Source organism: Plutella xylostella, chromosome 19, assembly GCF_932276165.1.
Source record: "Plutella xylostella chromosome 19, ilPluXylo3.1, whole genome shotgun sequence".
Lineage (NCBI taxonomy): Eukaryota > Metazoa > Arthropoda > Insecta > Lepidoptera > Plutellidae > Plutella > Plutella xylostella.
The window spans coordinates 8,731,495-8,750,507 of record NC_063999.1 but is presented as its reverse complement, the minus strand read 5'-3'; the positions used below and the strand labels follow the sequence as shown (position 1 = coordinate 8,750,507).

The 19,013-nt window shown below is 39.5% G+C and overlaps 1 protein-coding gene across 3 annotated transcripts in view; it reads right to left on the bottom strand.

The window, feature by feature from the left end:
• Positions 1–1,703: 1,703 nt before the first annotated feature.
• LOC105390967 (oxysterol-binding protein-related protein 9) overlaps positions 1,704–19,013 on the bottom strand; it is an 87,358-nt gene continuing 70,048 nt past the window's right edge. For all 3 annotated transcript variants that reach the window (XM_048627560.1, XM_038105790.2, XM_048627561.1), the window contains 9 exons: positions 10,293–10,399; positions 9,768–9,853; positions 8,347–8,530; positions 7,435–7,560; positions 6,823–6,956; positions 6,195–6,414; positions 5,276–5,503; positions 3,169–3,392; positions 1,704–2,429 (listed from right to left, as the gene is read on the bottom strand). In XM_048627560.1, coding sequence (XP_048483517.1) covers positions 3,273–3,392; positions 5,276–5,503; positions 6,195–6,414; positions 6,823–6,956; positions 7,435–7,560; positions 8,347–8,530; positions 9,768–9,853; positions 10,293–10,399 — 1,205 coding nt within the window. In that variant the 3' untranslated portion in view covers positions 1,704–2,429; positions 3,169–3,272. The remainder of the gene's footprint in view (positions 2,430–3,168; positions 3,393–5,275; positions 5,504–6,194; positions 6,415–6,822; positions 6,957–7,434; positions 7,561–8,346; positions 8,531–9,767; positions 9,854–10,292; positions 10,400–19,013) is intronic.

Genomic DNA, 19,013 nt, shown 5'->3' with positions numbered 1-19,013 from the left:
GACGGCAGAGGAGAATTTGACATTTCATTTCATTCCATCGTTCCGTTCTTCATACATAGTTCTCCGAGAATGTTAAAACCGTCCACGCCGTTATGTTGTATTGATAAGGATGTTTTTAACTTATGATTCGTAGATTAATGAAATGACTTGATAATACTAGATACTAATTAATAATCCATCTTGTAATAAAAAAATTAAAAACCGACTTCAAAAAACCACTAAAACGTAAGAAATAATTTAAGGTTTAGACCAATCCTAGGTCACAGTATAAATATACCTAAGCAGGTACTGTTCTTTTTTGATGTTGGTGCAGTGACAAAGTAGTTAATCTGAAGAAATATGGCACCAACTTCAAAAAAGAACAGTACCTGCTTAGGTATATTTATACTGTGACCTAGGATTGGTCTAAACCTTAAATTATTTCTTACGTTTTAGTGGTTTTTTGAAGTCGGTTTTTAATTTTTTTAAAATTATTATTTTATTTTGTTATTTTTAGTTTATTTGCAATAATTATCAATCAAAAGTAAGATGCAAATGATACCAATATGTCCTACTCGTTAATACGAATCATTCGAGCCCAAACACGAGGTAGTTGCTATATACCGTTAAGGAGTTCCCTTGACTGCCTTCCGTTTCCATCATCAGATCAGCTCAAGGTCACCATCATATCTTTTTGTTATAATAACAATATTTACGTTATAAATTTCATAAGAATCGGTTGATAAGTGCCCAAAATGGAAATTTATACCCCTGTTTTTACCCCTTTACCCACCCTTGGGGGTGGAATAAAATTCTGAAAAAAAAATGGGACCACCCCTGAGCTCAACCCAATACATCAAAAAAAGAATTTTCAAAATCGGTCCATAAATGGCTGAGTAATCGATGAACATACATAAAAAAAAAAAAAAACATACATACAGACGAATTGAGAACCTCCTCCTTTTTCGAAGTCGGTTAAAAATTGAGTTTAAATAATGTTTAGGCCTCAGAATAATAATGACATTTAGGCCCTGTTTCACAATGTCTGGTTAGTGCAATGACGATTGGGTTAGTGGCTGTGAGATAAAATACATGCTGTCACTGTCAAAAAAAGAATAACAGAGAGCTTACTCTAATGGCGCCTCTACACATCTGCGGATGCGTCCGCAGATGTCATCCGTGGACGTGTAGAGGGGGTGATTTGGGCATCTATCGTAAATACTTGACGTCCGCTGACGCATCTGCCACCGATCCGTTTGTTGTCGGCATGGAAGTTATGTCCATGGTAGTCGGTTTTTGTGGCACAGATCAAAGGGTTCTAGCGCGAGCATCCGGCATCGCAACCATACGTCTAGCGACGCCTCAATCTGTGAGGAACCGCATCAGGTCAGCATCCACCATCGTCTTCATTTCCACTTCTTCTTGATAACTTGGCTGCGATGCACAATCCAGTAGTAGTTAAAAGTTCTAAACAAATAAATAGCTGCGGTTTCAATGTCCATGTTTGCGAGTAGCGTCTGCCGATATTGAACTCAGACTGATCGACCAACAGACGTGTGGTCACTTGTAGAAATTCATCTGCAGATGCATTCGCGTACGTCTGTGGACGCATCTGCAGACGTGTAGAGGAGCCTTAATAGGTATCGATTATGAAAAGTTGTTTCGAAGTTAGTATAACTCGAACTTACTAAAAAATAACTGACTTATAAATAAAACCATTTTCATCTAGTTTAAGTCGTAATCTTTATTAAATATACAACATGGTATTATAACTAATTCATCAAATATACTATGTGATTGAATGATATAATTTTTGCACATGTCTCCCATCGTTTCAACAGACATTCGTTTTTATTTTTCGATACAACATTCTCTCAGTCTTTTCACTACATTTTTCTTTTTTTTAACTACCCATATGCAACCTTATCGTGGTGCCGCTACGCTAACCAAATCTATACGCGACAGAAGTACCTAGGGACTATAAAGGATATTTATTACAAGAGTATTCCTCACATTTATGAAACAAAGAACAATGATGCTAGACATTACTATCGAAGAGAAAAACAGGTATCAATCACATTCGTTCCCATTCCTCACAACTTATTATATTTAACACGACACATGCTATTTTAAAACTATCTAGGTACAGTACATAATTTCCATAAAAATCCCAACTTAAAACATCAAACATTCCCCAGATACTTGAGCTGGGTATAAATAAGCTTTTCAAAAGACTATTTTAAGTAAGTATTTACTTTAATTATGTTTATTAAATATGTACATTATTGCTGGACTTCACATAGGCCATAGAAAGGGTATTCTTTTAATTAATTTATACAAAAAAATACATAGGTATTAAGAAGAGTCAAGGATTAAAAAAGGTAATGTTAAAAAATATGTTTTTTATTTTTTAAATATGGCGATAATCTTAGGAGCCTTGGATTAAAAAAACGTAAGAAATAATTTAAGGTTTAGACCAATCCTAGGTCACAGTATAAATATACCTAAGCAGGTACTGTTCTTTTTTGATGTTGGTGCAGTGACAAAGTAGTTAATCTGAAGAAATATGGCACCAACTTCAAAAAAGAACAGTACCTGCTTAGGTATATTTATACTGTGACCTAGGATTGGTCTAAACCTTAAATTATTTCTTACGTTTTAGTGGTTTTTTGAAGTCGGTTTTTAATTTTTTTAAAATTATTATTTTATTTTGTTATTTTTAGTTTATTTGCAATAATTATCAATCAAAAGTAAGATGCAAATGATACCAATATGTCCTACTCGTTAATACGAATCATTCGAGCCCAAACACGAGGTAGTTGCTATATACCGTTGAGGAGTTCCCTTGACTGCCTTCCGTTTCCATCATCAGATCAGCTCAAGGTCACCATCATATCTTTTTGTTATAATAACAATATTTACGTTATAAATTTCATAAGAATCGGTTGATAAGTGCCCAAAATGGAAATTTATACCCCTGTTTTTACCCCTTTACCCACCCTTGGGGGTGGAATAAAATTCTGAAAAAAAAATGGGACCACCCCTGAGCTCAACCCAATACATCAAAAAAAGAATTTTCAAAATCGGTCCATAAATGGCTGAGTAATCGATGAACATACATAAAAAAAAAAAAAAAACATACATACAGACGAATTGAGAACCTCCTCCTTTTTCGAAGTCGGTTAAAAATAACGTTTTATTTTTAAATTTCTAACGTTCGTCGGTGCGTTGCAAGGAGTTTGAATGCCTAGTAAGTGGGCTCGAAGGAGTTTTTAATGTTTATTTCTAGTGGATTATCTTGTGTTTTCTGCGTTGTCACTGCTAGTCGGGAGGGGCGCGGGGGGCGCGGCGGGCGCGCGCTCGCTCAGCGGCGTGTTGTACCGCCAGCCCTCGTCCTCTCGCGCACTGAAGAGCTGAAACGATACAAAGATTCATGTTGATCACTATAGTGATGAAGTAGCCTGCTCAGGTGCTGCTTACTCACAAAGGAAAAGTGATTTTACAGCCGATAGATTTGGGCACACGCTGTAGCACAAATCTCGTAACCGCACAACTCGCACTATTCTTGACTCCGTCAGTGTCTGATGCTGTCGCAGTCACAGTCGCTGTATACAAACACGTGCTGCCATCTATGCGTTTCTTCACGAACTACTTCCTCACCTGTTGCTGCCACTTGTCGTTCCCGCTTTCTCTCTGCTTCACGGCGTCTCTCTGCGCCTGCTCCACCTTCCTCTTGGCCGCGGTGGCCGCGTCGCAGTCGCAGCTCCGCAGCGCGCACGTCACGTGGCGCCACACGCGCCGCGACTCAAGCAAGTGTACTGACCAGTGGCGCCATCTGTGTTGTCCACTGCGAACTAATGATGCCGCCGCGGGCGCTATAACACCAGCTGTATGAAACTAGTGCTGCCATCTATGTTGTCCACTGCGAGCTACTTGGTATACTAACAACGCCGCCGCGGGCGCTATAACACCTGTACCATCTGTCATAGTGATAGTATTAAAATAGTAGGCATATTGACAATGCCGCTGCGTCTCGCAGTCGCTATATACTAACCAATGCTGCCACCTATGTTTTCCACCGCGTACTAACAACGCCGCCGCAGGCGCTATAACACCAGCTGTATACTGTGTTGCCATCTATGCATTTCTTAAGGAACTAACCTGTTGCTGCCACTTGTCGTTCCCGCTCTCTCTCTGCTTCACGGCGTCTCTCTGCGCCTGCTCCACCTTCCTCTTGGCCGCGGTGGCCGCGTCGCAGTCGCAGCTCCGCAGCGCGCACGTCACGTGGCGCCACACGCGCCGCGACTCAAGCAAGTGTACTGAGCAGTGGCGCCGTCTATGTTGTCCGCTGCGAACTAATAGTGCCGCCGCAGTCGCTATAACACCAGCTGTATAAAACTAGTGCTGCCATCTATGTGATCCACTGCGAACTAATAATGCCGCCGCGGGCGCTATAACACCAGCTGTATAAAGCTAGTGTTGCCATCTGCCTATGTTGTACACCGTAAACTACTTAGTGTACTAATAACGCCGCCTGTCGCTATAACACCAGCTGTATAGTAACTAACTAAAACGCAGTCGTCATAAGACCCGCCGTACATTGGCAAGTGTTGCCATCTATATAAAACACTGCGAACTATTTTCTGTACTAACAAAGGCGTCGCGGGCGCTATAACACATGCTGCCATCTATGCGTATCTTCACAAACTAACTCCTCACCTGTTGCTGTCACTTATCATTCTTGGTGTACTAACAACGCCACCGCGGGCGCTATAACACCAGCTGTATACTGTGTTGCCATCTATGTATTCCTCTAGAAACTAACCTGTTGCTGCCACTTGTCGTTCCCGCTTTCTCTCTGCTTCACGGCGTCTCTCTGCGCCTGCTCCACCTTCCTCTTGGCCGCGGTGGCCGCGTCGCAGTCGCAGCTCCGCAGCGCGCACGTCACGTGGCGCCACACGCGCCGCGACTCAAGCAAGTGTACTGACCAGTGGCGCCATCTGTGTTGTCCACTGCGAACTAGTTGGTGTACTATCAACGCCGCCGCCACGGTTGCTATAACATTAGCTAACCAGTGCTACCATCTATGTTATTTGCTGCGAACTAATAATGCCGCCGCAGTCGCTGTATAAAACTATTGCTGCCATCTATGTTGTCCACTGCTAACTAACAACGCCGCCGCGGGCGCTATAACACCAGCTGCATACTAACCAGTGCTGCCATTTATGTTATCCACCGCGAACTACTTGGTATACTCACAACGTCTCTATAACAAGTGCTGCCATCTATAAATTACCTGTTGCTGCCACTTGTCGTTCCCGCTCTCTCTCTGCTTCACGGCGTCTCTCTGCGCCTGCTCCACCTTCCTCTTGGCCGCGGTGGCCGCGTCGCAGTCGCAGCTCCGCAGCGCGCACGTCACGTGGCGCCACACGCGCCGCGACTCCGTGGCGGATTGCTGCGAGATGGGCGCCACGCGCTTGCGACGCGGCTTCATTGTGGACACGTCGAATAGGACGTCGGTGCGCTGTGGGGGGTGGAATTGTTAGACAGATGACAGCCCCAGTTTCACCATACTCTGTTAGATCATAACAAGGGATTCGTTGTAGACTTTTGACACATCTGTCAATGTAATATGGAAATGATATATTATTGATTACATTTCAACAGGGGTGTTAATTATCTAACAGAGTATGGTGAAATTAGGCATAAAGTTCTTAAAATGTGAATGGCACAAAAAGTGAGGTCGTTAAAATCTGTAATATTTGATGGTTGTAAAAAAATATTTTGCAGATGAAGTAGACATGGCCGGCAATATCTGCAGAAGGCCCGACCACGAGTGCAGACCACGCACAGGCAAACATATTGCAATCCATTTGTCCTTACTTGGCACAAAAGGTAAAAAATATTTGTGTCTTTTTAGTCAAAATATTATTAAAAAAGTAAACTACAGCTAAAATAAATGGTAAAATTCCGAAATTAATATTTTTTGCTAATAAGTACGTATTAATTTTTTTGATATTTTTATTTTAAAACCTTGTTTTTAAGAAAATTTAAATAAAAAGACACGCAAAGATTATTTCCCTTTTGTGCCAAGTAAGAATTCTTGCAGTATAGACGTAGCGTAGCGTGGGATACTCTTCCCCCTCCAACCCATTCCATCAAATAATACCTATTTATTTTTTACTAAGTTACATAACAATAAAAACGTCACTAACCCCAGACTCAGTCCACCGTCCATCCATCCTGGTATTCCACTCTCCCTGAGCCGTATAATACGGCTTCTTATCACCAGCGAACACTTCGCAAGTCACTCGATGCTTCTTGCCTCCGTAGAAGGGTTTCGTTATAAACTCTATGTTGGCTTTGTGCCCTGTCTGGGCGCATTCTATGGTGACGGTTCCGCCTAGCTCGATCCACGGGACAGTCAGGATTGATCTGGGAATGTAGAGTGTGTGAGGGTTAATATAGGGGAGAGTAAAAGGGGCGGAGTGATGATGTTGATTATGATCGGGAGATGGCGCTTCTAAAAAGAGAATTTTCAGCAGTGAATGAATAGAGTCTGACAAAACTTTACAACAGATAAAGTGTCAACAGTAAAAAAAGTTCTGATGTAGACATGGTAAGCTTTTTTCTTCTTTAATTAGGGATACCATGCCGTTCAAGAAAAGAAATATTTCGTATATACCAGTTGCAAAGTTAGCATTGCGTGTCTGCGGGCTGATAACGTTGAAGAATCAGGTACAGACTAGAATACATTATTGAAAGTTTATGTGTGCTGAGAATATACTTTTGATTAACTATCAAGTATTCTCTCGTAAACAAATGCTCATGAACGGTACATACCTGCCGTATCCATTAGGGAAGGTAAGCGTGTACTGCTCCCCTAAGTCCAGCAGTGTGACGACACCTTTTCCGATGTTGTGCACCCCGATGGACAGGCCAAGGAACTTGCTCTTCGTCCACACCCACGCCTCGAACTGGAAGAAGGGAGGAAAATTGAAAATGAGTGGAGAAGTAGAAGGTGATTTCTCAATAGACTAGAAATGTTGGGAAAACTAAAAACTCGGATGGGTATCACAGTTTTTTTATATGTGTGCTTTAATTGAAATCTTATGAACTAAGACATAATGGGGAGGAAAACGCAAAGCTAATTCCAGATGTCGCCACTGTCGAGTAGGCCCGACTTCCAATTTCTAATTGGTTGGTTCAGTCGCCATTTTTCTCCCCAATAATATAAAGACAGAACCTGAAATGCCCACTCGATAGTGCTGCCAAAGTTTCACTTGGTTTTCTTTCCCATTGGAGCCTCTAATTCCGCGAAATAGGATTCCGCGATTTTCGCTCACACTCTTCCATGCCGTCTGTCATCTTCGAAGCCTTTCCGCAAGTTCTATATCTCGACTTGTAAGCTTCTTCTTGATAGATGTCGCCACAAGACCAACGGGCTGCACTCACCTGTATGCGCTTGTCCGCGTGCTCCGCGTAGAAGGCGGAGATGGGCGGGTGGTGCGACACCTGCTCCGCCACGAAGCAGAGCTGCTGCGGGGAGCACCAGGGGACGGGGCCGGCGCCCACTTCTGTCTGCGGGTTGAGAGAGAGAAATAAAGATTAATATAGTATGGTGTAGGCCTTTTGCGATAGTGGATTTGGTGTACAACCAATCTTTACTCTATACGAGGGAATACCTGAATTCGCGTTGTTCCATGACAAGAGATATAAAAACATTATGTTATTGACTGTGGAGGGAGTGATATCGTTAGTTCATAGAGTGTAGTACCTACATGAGTAGAATGATAGAAGTTATAAGAAATCGCAACAGTGATGTGATAACGGCAAATCATACATTACGGATTGTGGTATGTCCCCTCTAGTGTGCTGAAAATGTAGGGCAATTTCACTTACATGATGAAATCCTTTTTCTTACAGAGTATCTATATTTAATACCTATTATAGGTTCATTGCTGCACTATGACTATGATATAAGGGTCACTATACCCCTATCCTCCAGGCATCCCACACAACAGCCACTCCAAAACCAACCCCCCAACCATCGAAGTAGAAAGAAAGGCGGAAGGAAGCTCGCTAACTAAAAACTGAGGCACCCTAAAACTAAATTTCATGTAACGACGAGCCGACACGCCGCCGCGCGCCAATTAGGTAGGTCGCATCTACCCACCTAAACACTCTCTTATCACCGCCATTGTATTTAATAAGCGTTCCTACGTCGTCGTTTCGTCGCCGCTTATCTAAATTTTGTACTGAAACGTTTTGAAGCGGCAAGATGCCTGCGCCTCGCTTTCGCTTTATGCCTTTTCTGTGTAATTCGCGACCTAGGTATTCCACTAGCATTACTAGCAAAACACCCACCTTCTCCCCACAGTCCACACTCGTGGTGGCCGCGTCCATGTCCCAGTAGCAGCGGAATATCTCCCCCAGTATGGGGTTGTACGGCTTCTTGGCCACCTGCGACTTGCGCCCCGCGTGGTACGAGCTCAGGTACCAGCGGACCACTTGCACCATGCGCTCCTTGGGGGTGGGCTGGTCCACTATTCTGGAATGGGAAATGGATTGGGTTAATTGGTTGTCTGATTTTATAAATCCAGGGACCATAATTTTAACAATGCGTAGAGGACGTTTTATGCCAGGTAGAGGTAAGATTTGCTAAATGTACTTTGACAAATGTAACATGCGACGATGGACGCCATTTTATTCAGGTTACATTATTACTAGTGTAGCAAAATTGTCAAATTTTACTCTTTTACATGTATTTTTAACCGACTTCAAAAAAAGGAGGAGGTTCTCAATTCGTCGGGATCTTTTTTTTTTTCTTTTTTTTTTTTATATTTTTTTTTATGTATGTTCACCGATTACTCCGCCGTTTATGAACCGATTTTGAAAATTCTTTTTTTGTTGTATTGGGTTGAGCTCCCAGGTGGTCCCATTTTTTTTTCAGAATTTTATCTCACCCCCAAGGGTGGGTAAAGGGGTAAAAACAGGGTATGAATTTCCATTTTGGGCACATATTAACCGATTCTAATGAAATTAAGAACGTAAATATAGTTCTTATAACAAAAAAATATGATGGTGACCTTGAGCTGATCTGATGATGGAAACGGAAGGCAGTCAGGGGAACTCCTCAACGGTATATAGCAACTACTTCGTGTTTAGGCTTGAATGATTCGTATTGATTAGTAGGACTTTTTGGTATCATTTGCACCTTACTTTTGATTGAAAATTATTACAAATAAACTAAAAACTATTAAATAAAATAATAATTAAAAAAATTAAAAAACCGACTTCAAAAAACCACTAAAATGTAAGAAATAATTTAAGGTTTACACAAATTCTACTCGTATGAGACAGTACAAATATACCTAAGCAGGAACTGTTCTTTTTTGAAGTTGGTGCCATATTTCTTCAGATTACTTTGTCACCGCACCAACATCAAAAAAGAACAGTTCCTGCTTAGGTATATTTGTACTGTCTCATACGAGTAGAATTTGTGTAAACCTTAAATTATTTCTTACATTTTAGTGGTTTTTTGAAGTCGGTTTTTTAATTTTTTTAATTATTATGTAACTCTGCATTTAATAACTTATTGGAATTTTCTTGTATTAGTGTTATGATAACTAGTGAATGATTTGTTGAGTGAACTCTACTCGTAGTTAGAACTTTAAAAAACACTTTACTCCTAAAATCTAATAAGTATGAAGGGTATTTAACACCGCAATGTAGGACAACACCTAGCGCCATCTAGCGGGCGGCGTACGAACTACTTCATCACGTACTTGACGAACTGGTCGGGGTGCGCGAAGTAGTCCGCGTACATCTCGAGCAGCGACCGCCGCTCCAGGATGAATGTTGGAAGCACCACCTGAAAATATTAACATAGTTATTTACTTTTAAAATTTTAATTAATAGGTCACTGCCATTGAAAGCGTGGAATCATACATAGCACACACACCGCTGAATTATTTTTATAGACATAGTTTTATATTCGAGCTAGAGCGGTATCTTCAAAGCATCCCCGCGTTGTTATTCCTGTTACCTTTAGCTCTCTATGTTCGTTTGATGTAAATTTATCTTTAATGCTATCTAGATTAACTTGTTGAAAAATATATCTGAAGGGAGAGGTAAGAGAGGAAGATCAAGAATGATGTGGCTTAATTGCGTGAAAGAAAATATGAGAGAGTGCAGAGTGAATGAGAGAGGATAGGGTAAACTGGCGTGACATGACGCACGAAGCCGACCCTAAATAAGAAGAAGGCTAGTAAGAATAAGAAGAAGAAGTAGTAGAAGAAGAAGATGCTTACCTTAGTGAGGTCCATGCCGATCTTGACCTGCGACAGCAGGTGCGTGACCACCGAGCCGTGGTTCTCCATCGAGCCGATGTCGTTGTCCGACTCGTCTTCGTACAACGCTGCAGAAAAAACAGAAAAAATGCCGTTAATATTACTTTAGTGAACACTACATAAATCAGACATACAATAACATAAAAGTTAAATACCTACTCCATCCAAAGGTTGTCTGGCCGAGATAGTGATTAGAGCGCCTTTTGTACCCTAATTAAGTTACAACTTGTTAATTTTATTGTTCTTTTTTGGTATTTCACGTAAATGACTATTCTACTCTTGGGAAAGGTATGGATTGGTTGTTTTTTGTATTATATCGGAGTTGGATGGTGAAAATTGTGTATAGGAACACGGAAGTAGGTAAGTACTTTGATATAATTCCACCCAGTATAACCAAAGTCCTATCATGATTTATTATAGCATTCTTTACGCTAGGTCCAAGGAGCACTTAACTTAGCATTTCATATAAAACAGTTCTTGGTAGTTTACTCCTGTTTAATAGCCTTTTTATCAAGCTTGCATATGATAATATTATTAATGACCAACCATAATCACCATCAAATTCGACCATTTATAAACAAATTACGTCTTATTTCATTCCAAACCACACCCCAACGTAGCACGTACGAATTCAATGATTCAACTGCTACCTTTATTTCTGTTGCCAACTCCGAAAGCCTATTGAATTAGCATACAATACGCGAGATCCATTTTAAATTATTATAACGTGCCAGCTAATTTATACATACTTCTAATTTTCGAAATATGCTTTTAATATTTCTTTTGCGTGATAACGATGCACGCAATTTACCTAATACTCGGTTAATACTCAATTAACCAACGTTACTAAAACACAACTTAACAAAGCCTAAAACATGATTGTAAACTTCAATACCTTCAAAGAATTTACCAAAGCTCCGTACTCGCATTCCTAAACATCTCTCTCTCTCTGTAGGGATATTCCAAGAAACCTTACAACAACAACAATAATCAACGTTCTGCAGATTGCTCGGATGCCTATCACGATGCGACCTAGATCTAGATCTCTACACTATGGATGGAATTTTATTAGTGTCCCAGCCAAAGGACTATCGGTAACTTGAAGGCAAAAATGCAGGTCTTATAGGATGAGTCGGGTGCACTGACTGTTCATCAGCATCATCAGTACTGGATATGGTCTACTCAAAAAGAGCAACGCATACTCTGTCCTCGGTCTTCCTCATGCAATCATTGCTAAATACGTTACATTTGGTTGTTCCTCGACTGCTCTACCTAAGGTTGATCACACATAAAATTCCACCCTATACGTATCAGAGGATAGAGAGTAGTAAAGTGATAGTAAAACTGGTAGAAGACGTGCACCGTGAGCGATTTTTTCACTAGATTATGCAATAAAGAAGAACGACCGGTGATTTTTAACCGACTTCGAAAAAGGAGGAGGTTCTCAATTCGTCTGTATGTATGTTTTTTTTTTTTTTTATGTATGTTCATCGATTACTCAGCCATTTATGGACCGATTTTGAAAATTCTTTTTTTGATGTATTGGGTTGAGCTCAGGGGTGGTCCCATTTTTTTTTCAGAATTTTATTCCACCCCCAAGGGTGGGTAAAGGGGTAAAAACAGGGGTATAAATTTCCATTTTGGGCACTTATCAACCGATTCTTATGAAATTTATAACGTAAATATTGTTATTATAACAAAAAGATATGATGGTGACCTTGAGCTGATCTGATGATGGAAACGGAAGGCAGTCAAGGGAACTCCTCAACGGTATATAGCAACTACCTCGTGTTTGGGCTCGAATGATTCGTATTAACGAGTAGGACATATTGGTATCATTTGCATCTTACTTTTGATTGATAATTATTGCAAATAAACTAAAAATAACAAAATAAAATAATAATTTTAAAAAAATTAAAAACCGACTTCAAAAAACCACTAAAACGTAAGAAATAATTTAAGGTTTAGACCAATCCTAGGTCACAGTATAAATATACCTAAGCAGGTACTGTTCTTTTTTGAAGTTGGTGCCATATTTCTTCAGATTAACTACTTTGTCACTGCACCAACATCAAAAAAGAACAGTACCTGCTTAGGTATATTTATACTGTGACCTAGGATTGGTCTAAACCTTAAATTATTTCTTACGTTTTAGTGGTTTTTTGAAGTCGGTTTTTAATTTTTTTAAAATTATTATTTTATATAACTTCAGAAGAGCATTTTTATAGGTCGCCATTTTGATTTAAGTACTGCTCATTATTGTTTAAACTAAGCGAAATCTATATGCCAAGATATAACTCTACACATACCACATAATCAACCCGCCAATTTTACAGACCATTTTATTAACGCACATAACTTAGTACAACGTATTAAATTCTCTGAATAGCGAGTAAACATCATACCACGACTGTCACAGTCTGTTAATCCGGTAGCAATCTTCAACATCCAATAGACTTAAAACCGGCAAGGTAGAGAAAAGCCAAACAAAGAATCTTCACTGTGACAGAAATGGCAGAAAGACAAACAATAACCGTCCGTTTTACAACTGCAAAAGAGTGACGATAAAAGCGTTACGGGGCAAGATCTATCTAGTGTATTGAAGTACGTAGGTGGTTTAAAGGCTATTGTTGAAAACGGGTCAGAAGCGCTCGCCATTTCACTGAATTCTATTTATTTTACCGTTGATTGGAAAACGTACGGCCAAATTAGTTTTTTTTTGTACATTGCTGGAAGTTATTTTATTTTCAACTGTAAATTTACCTAATGAATGACTGAAGTGACTGTTTTACCGCAACTACTTGCGGTTTATATCTTTAACAGCTTCAAAATATTAACATATACTAAAATTGTTGAGAGCATAATAAATACGTCTCTATCATGTGAATATAGCAACAAGAACTCTCTTCCAAGGAATATAAATAATCACGAAACCTACCTCTCATCCTGGTCTGGCCTAAATACTATAATAATATAAAATATAAACTAAAAAAACATTATTTACACTTAGCAAACTAAAAAATAAATAAATAATTATAATAATAATAATAATAAAAAAAACAACACATATGGTATACATATCTATTTACACTATCTATTTACACCGCTAATAGTTAGTAAATAACATACCTACTTGCCACGTAATATAAGAACATATACATTTAATAACTCATTACTTATACATATTTATATCCTAACTAATATTATAAATGCGAAAGTCACTGTCTGAATCTCCTACTATAGAATAGATTTAAGATATTAGGTTTTGTATTTATTTCAGACAACTGAAAAACTTTAATACCGCGATGTAGGATCTTCATATTAAATGGCCTCGGTTCCATACAAGCTCTCTGTATTGCGCTTTTAGTGCCATCTGTTGGTTATATCCGGAACTGTCTGTCTGTCTGTCTGTCTGTCTGTTACTCTTTCACGCCAAAACTACTGAACGGATTTGAATGAAATTTGGTATACATATGGTCTAGACCCTGAGAAAGAACATAGGCTACTTTTTATTGCGAAACGGAGGTTGTAAGGGGTTAAAAGGGGGGGTTAAAAGTTGTATGCGAATACTTGATTTTAAAAGATAAAAGCTAGCGTAGTGGTTAGTGACCCTGACTGCTATGCCGAAGGTCCCGGGTTCGATTCCCGGCCGGGGTAGATCTTTTTTTAAATAAACTTTTTATTTAAGCACTTGATGAGCAATAATTAAACATTTTGTTCTAGCGTTTTTGAAACTTCGATGTGTGAGTGGATGAAATAGGGTTTCATATTTTGTATGAAGTTCGTCATTTTTGAAGATAATAACATTATATTTTGTATTTAGGCACTACATAATCACAAAAAAAAAATAATTAGCATTTTAAAAAAAACCCAGTGTGGGGGTGTAATATAGGGGTTGAAGGTTTTATGGGTGTTGAGTTTTAGAAGTTAAATTTATATAGTAGCTATGTCCGCTCCTAGATGGCGTTGTCGAATCGGATATAGATCGCGGTATGGTTTGATTTTAGCTAATGTACTTATAGTTTGTATGTATTTGCAGTAAGTTTCTAAGGTCCTCGAAAACAACACAATAAACGACTGTACTTTTCAATACGAGGTTTCATTCATTGTCATTTGGTTCTTATGTGTCATTTTTGTAGGAGTGGGTCGTCTCTGTATTTTTCGATAACGAGTGTCGTCTCGTGTTTCTGTGTCGAAAACCTGTTTTCAAAGCAGTGTCGTGTAGCACTGGTTTGATGACTGGCTAGCTTTGTTCGTCTATTTTTTCTTTATATGGCTGGCGCCAAGCGGGCGCAGAGCGCGGGTAAGGTAAACACAAAACCAAAGTGGTCACTGTGGTGTGAATTTTATTTTTAATAACTGACATAAAAGAGGTGATATAATTTACCTACTATACTATTAGATCATAAATATTTACACCCTGTATACATAAATATAGGTAACTCAATACAATGATAAGTGTTGAGCAAATTAAAGTAGGCGAGTCCAAGTCCAATACAAATACGTTTATTCGTAAATCACCTTATTAAACAAGTCCAGATAGTTCTACATTGCTCAAATAACTCGACAATGCTTTGACAATGATAACACGTTGATCAAAACCAATGTTAATAACAGTTTTCCCCGCAATATCTAATTTTGTTTGCTGCCGCAGAAAAAAAGCAAAACCGCCATTACAGAGAGTGGCTTCGTTCACCCATCTTGTCGCTGCGTTCAGTTGCGTGACGTCACTTCCGTCTCCGCTCGCCGTAGATTGCGTTCCGAAATCGATAAATGCTGCCAGCCGAAATCTCGGAACAATGACAGCCGTGCTTTTTGGTAGGAATAAAATATTTTTGCCAACATAAGACAGTAGGTGATATTCCCTCTTAGCGTAGATAACACTAACTAATTAATCATAATGTTCAATTCTGAATTATAATAATATGCAGATTTATGCATTCGCGCAATTCGCACCAATCATTTTTTATGTAATGACGCTTGACAACAAACAATCATAAGTAAAAAACCTCAAAATTCATTCACCCACATAAACACAAAACATATAAATTATTATTATTCCAAAACGCAGCTCAAGTGCAACTAATCCTTAACTATTTAACAATAAATATCATTTCCGACTTCCGCATCCTCACGCGCATCACGAAATAATATGCATTTTTTTCTCTAGCAAAAGCCTTATTTTGTCATTGCATTACCGTCTTTATTGCATTAACATAAAGTTCAAGAGAATTTGAAATAGACAAGTTTGTTTGTGTGCGTGCAAGCACAACGCGACTAGGATAACCATTTAGAAATTTGGAAAGTCCTGGCAAAAAGCCGGACATTTGAATGAACCATTATTAGTTAGGTACGGTAACGCTAAGTTTGATTATTTTGAAACTAATTTTGTTTCGAAGATACAATTTTAGGTTTGTAGTTTGTTTGCTATATAATATTTATTTTATTGTTTGACCGTATACGATGATTTCTAAAGAAGATTTTGAATTTGTCTAAGTTTTTAGATGAATGAGAAGACGATAAAATTTTTAGACTTGTTTGATATTTAAGCCAAAAAATCCATAGTAAAAAAATCTAGGAATCCGAATAAATCTGGACGAATGGTAACCCTACACGCGACGCGAGATGAGACACGAGGCGGGTTGTTTAATAACATGGCATTAACATCTTTATTGTGATTATGGTAAAGGTCAAATTCATATGATGATATGAATATTTTCGAAAGGCCGAAAGGTACTTCGTCTTGAAAATGAAGTTTGATTTTAATGTTATGAGCATAAAGTTCATATTAGGATACGAAATGTAGGGCATTATCTCGTGAACGTGAAGGTGCCAGTGTCGTCGTCTTGTTATCAAACCAGTGCCAGATTTTTGCAATTCAATATCCGTCTTTATCTTTATAGAGATAAAGTTTATATTTGAATTATGCGTTACACCGGTCTTCCGGCACTGGTTATTGTTTCATGCAATTTCCATCTTTATTGATACAAGATAAAGTTCATATTTATTTTCTATGATTGCGAACAAGTGCCAGTGTCGTCGTCTGAACCATATTGTAGTGTTAGACTGTTTACTGTTTTAACGTTACCGTCGCGCGTCGCGTCGCCAGTGCCAGCCGTCTCGCGTCGCGCCGTCTCATGGCGCACCGTCTCTTACTTGGCACGGGTTTAATGACGAGACTTCTTTTACCGGAATCGGAAAACGGTGCATCCGTTCCAGGCAGTGAAACGGTATTTTGAAACGGTGCGTCTTTGGAACGCTCACTCCTACATTTTTGAAGATAAAACCATGAAACTTATTACGTAGGTGTTTTAGGAAAAATGTACAGAGATTTTCTATACGGAATTCCCATGACTGACACGCACAGGCTAAACGTAGCGTAGGCACTTGAAATTTGGAAGGGACGTAGCTTAGGTACCGTATTTTCCCACAAAAACCGGAGTTAGCGGTTGAAATTCGGCATTAACTTAGGCTGTTTTTAACAGCATGCGGATTTGATCACGCACGCGGGATTTCCCCGCACGCGTTCATACAAGTATTCATTGTAACGCGTGGAATATGCACACGAGATGCGGGAAAATGGCGTGCTATCCCAGGTGCGTGATGAAATCTGCATGCTGTTAAAACAGCCGTAAAGCTTAGTTACAATAGGATATTGCAAGATACCTAGATGTTATCAATCTAACATGTCTGCACACCTTAGTAAAGTTATGGTTTTGTTTTGAAAAATGGGAGTTAAAGTGAAAAAAAATACCTAAGTAGTATGAAAAAAACCAAAACTGCATAAGTTAGATGCTTGAAATTAAACATTTATAAATTACTATTCTGCCATTGCTATACAAGTCTTTGCGCAATGAAGTCATGAAAATAATTTTTAGTCAAGTATCTTCGTACTTATTTGTCAACTTTCATCTAATTTAATACCACCATGGCATGTTATTGGGTAGGTAGTTCGGGAGTCGTCCACGGCAAAATAATTTTAAGGCGAAGCGAAGCTCGCGGGCAACAGCTAGTTGTTTATATTATCACTGCTCATATCATACTACTGATCCTAGAACACCATGTACACCGGTAATTATCTGAGCGAGACGGAAGATCGCATCTGGTCACTGCTGATAACGAAACTGGTTCGTCGCTTCTGCATGCGAGTCGTGCGAGCGGCCGAATACCTGAGCCGTGGATTGTAATTGTAATATGTGTGTTGGGTGGTTAGGCGAATTACCGTATAAGTAATAATATAGGATACAATAATCTACCTAACTGTACTTGTACTACGTAAATTAATGTATAAACTTAAGATATACTTAAATTAATTTCAATTACAGATTCAAGTGTCAAGACAAACCTATCTGGTTTAATGGCACTTTTATATAGCTAATCAATAAATGTATTTTATTATAAATAAATAAATAAATAAAAAAAAAACTACCTTATAATACAGATCTCAACTGCCTGTCAATGTCTGTAAATTTAGGCATCCCTAGCCTATGGATAGCCTGGGATGCACTTCATATGCTAGAGCTAACCACTCATTCTAGGCTGGTCTACACACCCTCATGCAAATACAAACCCTAACCTCCTCTCAACTAGGCCTCACCGTCATAATCAATCTCTTCGTCCCTGGTCGTGGGGCTGCCAACCCTACTCCATGGTCTACAGAAGCAAGTTCTAATCCCTATCTTGTGCTTATAGCAACAAGAACCACCAATCATTTAAACCGATCCGTCATTAAAATGTATATGTAAATGTAGGGGTGGACGCAGCAAGCCTTCCCGAAGAGCACTCACGCATTGCCTCTCAGTGCTCGGGCCCTCCCCGTGAGTAACGGTAAACAAACCGGAACCGTGAAACCAATTGCTGCAAACCGAAAGTACTAAGCATAGCTACCATGGACGTTACCTTAAAAAAACCGTCATTGACGATGATTTCTTGCAACATTGAAGGCTTATCGACTGAAAAACAAGATCTTCTCAGCGACCTGTGCAAATCTCACGACTGTGATATACTCTGCCTGCAGGAAACGCACAGGGCGAAGAACAACTGCCGCCCAAACATTGCAGACATGAAACTAGTTGCAGAAATCCCACATCGTCAGTACGGTAGCGCAGTGTTTACTAAACATAGCCTAGAAGTAACATCTGTACACTGTGACTCTGCCAACAACATTGAGATAATAACCTTAGACCTCTGCAACTGTAAGGTGATTAACCTCTATAAACCACCTCTGGCAAAATTTCAGTTTGAGGAAAGTAATCCTACAGCGGCCGATAAGGTAAAGTTTATACTGGGAGACTTTAATAGCCACAGCGAAACGTGGGGATACCAAACACGCGATGCTAACGGCGATTTGGTCGAAGCATGGACTGAAGTTTGCAACCTTGCATTGATTCACGACCCAAAGCTACCCCCATCCTTCAACAGTGGCCGCTGGAAGAGAGGATACAATCCGGATCTGATCTTCGCTAGCAAAACAGTGTCAGACCGGTGCACTAAAACTGTCCTGAACCCCATCCCACGGACGCAACATAGACCCATAATGTGCCAGGTTTTTGCATCAGTTAAGCCTCAAGTGGTACCCTTTAAAAGGCGGTATAATTTTTCAAAAGCAAACTGGGAAGACTTTTCCAAGGAACTGGACTCACTCATCGAGAATCTTGAGCCATCACTGGAGAACTATGACAC